This window comes from Labrus mixtus, chromosome 15, assembly GCF_963584025.1.
Source record: "Labrus mixtus chromosome 15, fLabMix1.1, whole genome shotgun sequence".
Taxonomy (NCBI): domain Eukaryota; kingdom Metazoa; phylum Chordata; class Actinopteri; order Labriformes; family Labridae; genus Labrus; species Labrus mixtus.
In genome coordinates, this window is record NC_083626.1 from 18,883,097 (window position 1) to 18,892,858 (window position 9,762).

Consider the following 9,762-nt stretch of genomic DNA (forward strand, 5'->3'; position numbering starts at 1 on the left):
GGTTCATAATTGACAGACAGAAGCACTCCATGCTGCAGGGTTTTCAGAGTTGCTTTTGGAAATGGTGGATGTTTCCGTGTATGACTTTAGCTCTTGTGTCTCCTGTCGGATGTTTATTCAATAATTTACATAGAGCTTGACATTGTTTGTTTCATTTTCTTTCTTTTCACAGTAGAGTATGTTATTAAAAAGAACAAATAAGCCAGCGACTTGGTATTAAACCAATCTGGATACTCTCAACATAATTTCAAGTCTACTTCTTGAGCCTTCCATGAATTTTAAGCATTAAAATGAGAATAAAAGCAGGCAGAGTTTGAAAAGTATATCTGCATTTTTTTTTTTACATTCTAGCGCTTTAATGTTCAAAGAACATTTTCTTCCTACATCTGAGAAAGTAAAGCTTTATGTTATTGACTCTTAGTGAGCTTCACTGCTTCTCAAGGGCAAGATAAGAGCAGACTTTTCCCTGTGCTGTTGTGTGCTTCTTTTTTTTCTATTTCTTCTCTCCTGCAGCAGATGGTGCAGGGAAAATCACTTTCTGCTAAGGGCAGGATGCATCAGGGTCAGGGTTTAAGCTTTGAGGTCCACTCTGAACCTGGCTGATTTGACAGCGCTGATTTGCATACACTCAGTCCAATCAAATATATGCGGGAGAGGAAGGCAGGATTTGCAAAGCAGCTTGATAGAAAGATACTGATCAGATTAGGGATTGTACGGAGCAGTAGGATTGAGTAGCACAAAGTCCGGTCTGACAACAGATACGGACAGGAACATGCAGGAACACATATGGATTAACAGAAAGATTTTCAATCGACAGAGTGGGAAAAGAAGGAAGACAGGGTAATCATTCCAGAGAACCTAATTTTGCTGAAATTACTCAATTAATACGGTAAGATGAGAGGCAATTTGCAGAAAAAGTCACAAAGAATTGGTTTCCAAGTTAAGTGAATACATCTGAATAGAAACACCACTTTCTCTCCGTTCTGTTTACCTGTTCATGCACTGGTTGAATAGATCTCCGTGGACAATGACTAATGATTGCACTCGAAAACACGGATCCTTTACACAATGATCAATACTGAAAATAATGAAAGCACTGAAATGTTCATGTTGTGTCAACTGCAGCAGAAAGGGGGCTAGTTGAGAAAAAGAACATGTTCCCTGCACAATTACACTGTAGCTAAAAACAAACACAGCTACCGACATCACGCTGGCACACGCACACACGGTTATTTAAATGCCTCACATGCTCATTTTCTTCTGAGCTCACCGAACCATGAATCATTACCAGCTTATGCAGATGAACACGTTGGTTTATAGGACTTATGTGATCCGTTTACAATTAGGGACTTGGAAAAACACAACATACATGATTGGAGCAGCCAATTGAACAAATAGGGGTGTTACATAATACCTTCAAACAATCAATGCAGCATGAATATTTAAAAGCTATTTGGACAAAGGTTCTCTTTACAGTGGGACAAAGTTCAATTTGCAGGAAAACTTACTCTGAGGCCATTTGAGCCCTGATATAAGCCCACATAAACATAACACCTACAAGGATGGCCTGTTTGAAATCCTTTTTCTAGTATATCTCAGATGTAAGTGTGTGGGCGTATATATTTCTTACATGTTCCAGCCAAGCTGATGACTAGCCTTGGGACAAGATTGTGTGTGATGCCACAATACCAAAGATGGAGATGGCTTTTTTAGCACAAATGCATTTAAATGTGTTTTCTTACCCTGCTTTATATCATTTAACACCAAGAAGAAATATGCTTTAACTGATCTCGGACAAATTTTACTCCACACCATTCCCTTCACTTTCCAAGAGCTCCTCTTCTGTCCCCATCAGCCCACCATTTCAGACGTGAACCCCAGTCAGGGAGCTTGAATCCACGTGGGAATCAGCTATGTGCCTCTGCAAAGTGAGTGAGTGAGTGGGAGTCAGTCAAAGCCCCAAGCACTTATAAAAGGGGGGTTGATGGGGGTGGGGGGGTGGGGTGGGGGGTGGCAGTGAGGAGGAGGTGGCTGCTGGGAGGCAAAGCTAATTCACTGTGACAGAAATCAGAGCTGTCGCGACCACCATGACCAAGCAGCATGGACAGCATATATCCAGTCAAACCCAAAGCTGAGGGTAAAGGAAGGAGGGATGTCGTGGGCTCGGCAAGCAAAGGAGGGGATGCGCCGATTAAGGCACATAGAAAGAAAGGTCTTGTGTGTGTGAGTGCAGGGCATGAAGCAGGAAACATCACTCAAATGTACAGAAAAAAAAAGTAAGGACGCTTCACAGTTAAGATGAGACCTACAATGTCAGAAAGACTTTAAGAGACAAAGAGACCAAGAATGAATTTGCCAATTGTTATTGACTAGAACAAGTTTTTTTTTTTTACAAAGATAAGTCAAGCAGGATCCAGAAATAAAAAGTAAAAAGTAAAGTATAAAGTTTCAGTCAGATTATTGATGAAAGGGTAACTTGATAACACATTTCATATTTACGAGAAAAGCTCCTGTGGTTCTTCTAATCTGTAAATTGTAAGTAAAAACATTAAATTCTTTATGGAATAGGATATCAATCGAATACTGTGTGAAAACCGATATTGCTAAGAGAGGCAGGAAGTAAGCTAGAGAGCAGAAAGGGCAGCCACCAGCATCATTACTTAATGATGAGAGAGGGAGACACGAGGCTGGTGTCTAAATGACACAGAGGAGGAGGAGGGGATTGTGGGAGATTAAGTAAGCTCTGTGCTGTTTGCTATACACTGCAAAAGCACTGCAGGATGTTTGTTGAGCAGCACACTCATTTGGGGCGAGGAAAAAGCCAGTAGGGGGACCTTAAACTTGGCTGGAGAGAAAAGGCTAAAGCATTGTTCCTTGAGCGCCTGGGGAGGAGGATCTGAGGAGGAGATAAGGATTAGACGGCAATGTTGTGGGTTTTCACTGATGGGGGTACAACTACGAAAAGGAAAAAGCTCAGGAAAGTTAGAGCCTCATGTTGCCGCTAAGCACTTTGGAGAAGTCATTTTTTTCCCCCCTCTTTTTGGAGGGGAGAATGGGATTAACTAAGTGAGCTAAATCGGTCACTTGTCTGGAAGTGGTGTGAACTTTTCCCCTTTTTGTCTTCAAATTCATACAGACCTACAAGTCAGCAGCAGGAATTCGATTATAACTGATGTTTGGTGATGATAAACTACAGCAGAAGAACCTACTTTTTGAAGGTAAAGTATCTCGTTTTGTGAGTATGATTTTTAAACACAACTCTAAAATTGTTAAAAGACTTCTTGGTGGGCAATGATTGGAGCTTCAATAGTTAATGGATTAATTGATTGACAGCAACCTTCCGTAATGAAAATAACACATTAGAACCAATTTCTAGGAAAAAAGACCTTTATTTATCTACTCTAATAGGGAAGTGAATATCTTTCAGTTTTGGACTGTTTGACAAAAGAAATCCAAATAGGTCGATCCCAATATGGGCTTTTTGGTGTGGGGACATTATTTCCTATTTTTTCCACTTTTAATTTATTAACATTAAAATGTAAACGATAAAGAAGTATATCATTAGAAGTTAAAAATAATACACAAGAAATGTGTATTATTTCTGTGTACAGAGGAAACATCTCCAAATAGTCTGAGGTCATTGAAAAGATGAAAGCATTTTACTGGGGCTAAAGAGATTTGTCGCCTTTCCGTTTGAACCATTTTTCATTACATGCCATGGATACTGGGAGTTCCTATACGGCATTAACCTTGGAGTCACATTACTTGTCTGTTGAACTGCTCAAAGCAGCTGGTGGGTGGAAAGAGTACGGTTTTAATATATCACGCTGTTTCTCATTTGATTCTTATCTGACCAGGGAGTGCCTAAGGGATTAGAAACCTTGAAGGATCCGACTTCCAGAAACATGACCCCTGGACTGTATCCAGGCCTTCTCCTGTTGCTGCTCCTCCCTGGCTCGGAGGAGACCTGCCCATCTATTTGCCTCTGTGTATCTGATGCAGTTATCTGTAGCTCCAGTGGTCTCTCCAAGCTACCTCTGTCAGTGCCCTCCTTCTCAACGACCCTTGACCTCAGCCACAACCATTTGTCCTGGTTGGGTCCGGGCAGCTTTAAACGGATGCCCAGGCTGGAAAACCTCCGGATGGCCCACAACCAGCTCAGCTCCATGGGCATCGGGGTGTTTCACAATGCTTCTGGCCTGAGGCACCTTGACTTGTCTTCGAACAAGCTGCAGGTGGTGGAGCAACACTACTTTCAGGGTCTGTGGAGGCTGGAGGAGCTCCTTCTTTACAATAACAAGATTGCACAGGTGGAGTCCAGCACACTGATTGGTCTGAGCAGCTTAAAGAAGGCCTACTTCAGCCTCAACCAGATCACACACTTCCCGTTCTTCTCCATCCAAGACCACAGTCATCCTTTCCTTACCATGCTAGACCTCTCGTCCAACCGGATGTCGCGCCTGCCGTGGGAGGACGTAAAAGCTTTGCCCAGGTTGGTGCAGCGCGGGCTATACCTCCATAACAACTCGCTGATCTGCGACTGCTCAATGTACAGTGTCTTCTGGCATTGGGATCTGAGAGGGTATGAGTCTCTGAAGGACTTTACGGATGAGCACACTTGCACCATGCATGGGGACCAACGAGGGTCCATTCGATTCCTCCGATATACACGCTTCTTCCAAAATTGCTCAATGGAAAAAGCTGTCTCGCAGCCGTTGACCGTGCTACTCTCCAACGTCTTGGTTTCAGAGGGAGGAAGAGTGCGTCTAGACTGCCAAACATCCCTGAGCAGCACAGATCTCTCATTTACATGGCTCTCCCCCAGCAAGGGGTACATCACCGAGGACAGCATTAATGACACACTAATTAGCCTATTTCCTAATGGTACCTTGGAGATTCAAGCAGCCAAGGTCAATGACTCAGGCTTGTACGTGTGCACCGCCGTGGATATTAAACAGGCACTGAATGCAACCCGGGAGGTGAATGTGACAGTGCTTCTGCCTGCAGCTGAGTCCTTTAACACTGGTTACACAACGTTGCTAGGCTGTGTGGTGACCATGATCTCCATCCTTGTCTACCTCTACCTGACTCCTTGTCGCTGTAGCTGCTGCAAACAGCCAAAACCTCCAGTTATCCCCGTCGCAACTTACGATCCCAGCACCCTGACTTCTGTCTTCAGCCCCTCTGCAAGAGACCAGTCCAAAATTCAAACTAACAAGCACGTAGCATTTATGGAGCCGATGTTAAGTGAGGAAGGAACACAGTGGACACTTGAAAGTTGATGTTGCAAAAGTTTTTTTTGTGTGTCAGAAACCGATGACCTCTGGAGAAAGCAAAAATCCTTACTCAGGGAATAGCATCAGACACAATCAGAAGTGAGTGTAAATGCTGTAAATGAAAAAAGAACATCATGTATCTCTTCTCTCTGCAAGATGAAGATTAAACGCCTCAGGATCAGGAACAAAAACAAAGTAAAGTGATACCTCCTCTTCCAGACTTGCTTTTCGCTGTCATCTGACCCAAAAGTAAAAATGAAAGTTTTAACTTTATTTTATCCTCCTCTGTGATTTTGCAAAATCACAGAAGAGCCATTAACAGCCCTTAAAAAGGTATCCGTGTACTCAGGTGCAGAACTGATGGGGGAGGGGGATATTTCTCGAGGGATCAGTAAATGAATATAGCTCATATTTCACAGCAAGTGTTTTACAAGGACAGAAAGCTCCAGGACAACACTGTGAGTTTATGGCTCCCCTTGACTGAAAAGAGTAAGTTCAATGTGTGTATCTCCACATTTTGTCCGTTAGAGAACCTTGCATGTCATTAAGCTAACTTTAAATAAACTGTACATCCATTATATTTCGTATAATACTAAGCATAAAGTACCTAAAACTCACTCCAACCACTGTGAATGTTCCTTGTGACTATACCCCTGTGGATTTAACCAAAATTGAATTTCTGACTAATTGACTTATCTAAAAATAAGAAAACAAATAGAAAACAGTCAAGATTAAGCACAATTTACGTGAAGCCTATTTAATTGCTGTTTGAAAGAGTTCATCACATTCTTCCTTAAGTCATTTGAAGGCTATTCTAAATGTGTGGCGATTCACAACATGCATTTGGATCATTTTCCCATAAAGTTGGTGTTGGTCTTTTTCTGTTTGTAGGTCCTTATGAGTCATCAGTTTTAATTCAAGTCTGCTTCATTAGCATCTCAAAACTCGTCAAAGGAGCTTTAAATTAGCACCACCCGCCTTTAGCCCTCCTTGCAGCTAACGTCCACATCCCTGTGCTGGATGTGGTAAATCACTGCTGGTCGAGTGAACAGGGATAGCAGGCTGGTTAACAGGAGATACATTCATGGCTGACTTTTTGCGCTAGCAGTGCCCATAACCTCAGTTTCACAGCACTTCTCACCAGCGCTCATTGTCGGGTTACTAAATGTAACTCCTGCTTCCCTTGGTAGTGACAGTTGTGTCGATTTAATTGCTCCCTATGCTAAATATTTTCCTGTAATCAAGGAAATATCGCCAAAAAAAAAAAGGTAAATGAATCCTGTCCTGGCATTACGAGCAGCTGCTCTAGACCTAGAAATTGCACCCTCAAGGTCAGATTAGTTTCTTTTCAGCGATTGTTTACAAAGCTGATATCAGAAGTCCCGCCCCTTCATGACTTTGATTGGTAGGTGAGGGAGAAGTGACATTGACGGGTTCAGCACTGTTACAAAAGCTTGTTTTCAATTTAAAGCACTGAGAGTGCAGCGACAAAGACCTGCTGACGCCAAGGGCATTGTTGCGCTCAGGTCGCTGAACGCTGAAATCCCCAAACTGCATCGATTTTAAACTGAAAATGAGTGCTGCCAATGCAAAAAAAACAAAAAAAAAAAAAACGGCCTTAGTGGACACAGGCACTAATTCTGGTGCCAACTAGTGAGATTGACAACACTTAACCATTTAGTAGACTAATCTAAATCATCAACTCCAACTCATAAAAATCTTCTGATCCTTTTATTTTTCTACAAAACTCCTTTAAGATTAAATGCCTGCTCTTATGATATAGTTTTGTTTTTGAAGAGGCGTAAAGCATATTATTTTTCAACCTGGAGCCGCAACTTCAAACAATAGTTTCAACTTCTTATCTAGCAGAAAACAGAAGTGTATCCTGCAGCAATCCATCATTCACATACATATCTGACATAAACCTGTTGCATTAATCTAGCAGTGGAAATACAATGATTCTCCATCTGCGTGCCGCTTATCTGGCAAATAGTGAAGTACAGAAATCAGGAGAGTCAACAAACCAAAAACAAACTGCAATTGCACAGCTCTTCAAAGACAACATCGCTTTGATCAAACACAGCAGAGCACTTTGAACAATGTGGAACAAACAAAACCACAAAATTTGAACTGAAGCGACAAATACTTAAAGCAGCTCTGATGCAACCCCCGAGGGGAGCGTTACTTTGTTTAGCTTAGTTTTTTCCTTATTTTAATTGAGTGTAACATGCTTTGAATAACAGAATTACACAGTGAAAACAGCAGAGATGAAAGTCAATGTTGAAGAACATGAGTGTGTGGGATGAGGACATGAAGTCGATGACATGAAAGACCAAAGAGATCACATGGGTGGTCGGGGATGGAGGGCTATTTAAAACCTGATAAGACAAACAGAAGCCTCAAAAGAAATCAATCAATATCTTAAGTCCATGAATCTGTAATGTTTTGAGTTGCTGTTTAATCTTAATGCAAGCATTGAGAGGGGCTAAGGATTGCAGTGAGATTTCATTGGATTTGATGTAATCCTTCATATGTCAAAGACAAGTTGTTAGTACCACGGCATCCAACATAGAAGAGCTAGAGGAAGGCTGTTTGATCATTTTTAAATGATTCATTAAAACATGACGTCTTCCAAGCTGAAGGGACTGTTATTGTTGTGCAACTTTAATGTTTATTCAGAGACAAAAAAGGTGGAAATCTAAAACCGAGTGGACAGCTGTGCATGTAACCAGGACAGACTAGCTCTTTGAGTTTCATCACCATTAAACTCTCAGGGATTAGGCAAAAATCCGTTAGACTGAGAGAGCGCTGCATAGTGATGCAGCACTCTGTTTAATCACGCTACTACTGCCTCGTGATATTAAGCAAAGTTTTGAATGTTTTCACATTGCTGAGCAACATTCAAATTCCTGAACAAAGATTACATAACATAGATGTGATGTAACATCTTGTATTAGAGTCGGTCAGGACTTGTTGTTTTTCAGAGACTGTACTACAGACATTACATGGTGTGATGGGTTGGGGTTTAGGTTTTAGGAGATTACTACAAGGATATAAAACAGGTGCTTTCTCAATTTCACTGTTTTTAAGTCCCTCTAATCTGGTTCAGCTCTCTGACACAACACACAGCTAGGTTGGGATTTATAGTTTCTGATATGATTAGCAGACGAGTTGAAACATCGAGGACATGATGTGAGCATTTCATTAAGGGCTTTCTATTTCCCGGAGGGTCCACAGGTGACCCTGGTTATGTAAGCACTCTGCTGATTTAGGGAATCAACCTGGGTGTAGGCAGCGTGTCAAACTGAGAGTGAGGGAAGTTTGTATCCTGATGCCATTTGGTATCCAGCATTCTATTTTAACCTTGTGACAGAAAGTACTTTACAGATAATGTGAGGACTCTGCAGAGCATTTTGAAATACTGGTATAAATAGAACACCATAAATGATCCTTTAGCTACAAATCAAATTTACCACACATATTTGAAACTTACAGAGTTGATCTGATACTCAGTATAAGAACTAATACTTCTGAAACCATAACCAGTTATGTTTTAAATGACTGGTTTCAGGTTAAATATGATGTGACAATAACAAATAACAACAATGTGGTTCAAGTTAAGGTTGTAATGTTAGTCAAAGCAAACATAAAGTCAGCAATCTATGTTTTTATAAACTATTTTAATTGCACTGGTATGGGAGGGTATTGGTTAAACTCTGAGAAACTCAAATCTAGGTATATGAATTGGTATCAGAAAGGAAAAACTGGTATTGTAAAATATTAAGGAAACCTGTTAAGAATATGCATAAACCTGCAGCATGATCAAATTCTATCACAAAATCCGAATATAACACTTTAAAATAATTATAATCTGTTTTTTAGTTACAATTCACTTAGCAGACGCTTTTATCCAAGTTCTTTTTTTAGTGCCACCCTGCAAGGTGCAACTATGTATGGCTCAGCGTATGAGCAAATTATCCTGAACCGCCCTAACAAATTACATAGATGCAAAAGAAGGACTCCTTGATGCTGTGAAAGATACCCTTCTCCAAAGCACAACACTCATCAAGCTCCAATTAAAGCATGCGCCTCCCTTTCCCGATTAATTGTTTCCCCTGGTTTCGTTGATCACAGAGGGATTCAAAATCATCTTATTCAAGAATCTAATTACTCTGAAATGAGGAGTTTTACTCTGAATAGCTCAAGTTGAATTGCTTCCACCAGTGGAGGCCTGCCTCGACTGTCAACAGGGGCTATTACTGAACTGTCAAAACAGTCATCAGGCAGGAGCGGAGGCATCCAGCTGTTGCAGATACATACGCACCTTTCAGACGCCCACCTGCACGAGCTGAGTGGAGGCCCCATGTCACGAAGCCCACTAGAACTCTTGTTTCATTCTAATTGGACATATTACCTGAAATATGTGCTCAAGATACCCACATAGTATTCATTTCAGAACAGTCCACAAACCAACTATACATACTGC

At 41.3% G+C, this 9,762-nt stretch overlaps 1 protein-coding gene across 1 annotated transcript; it reads left to right on the forward strand.

Moving 5' to 3' along the window:
- Positions 1-2,788: 2,788 nt before the first annotated feature.
- On the forward strand, positions 2,789-6,099 carry LOC132989709 (amphoterin-induced protein 3-like). Its single transcript, XM_061057485.1, has 2 exons — positions 2,789-3,218; positions 3,858-6,099. Exons 1-2 carry the CDS (start codon positions 3,183-3,185, stop codon positions 5,280-5,282), a joined length of 1,461 nt encoding a protein of 486 aa, XP_060913468.1. The 5' UTR covers positions 2,789-3,182; the 3' UTR covers positions 5,283-6,099.
- The last annotated feature ends 3,663 nt before the right edge of the window (positions 6,100-9,762 follow it).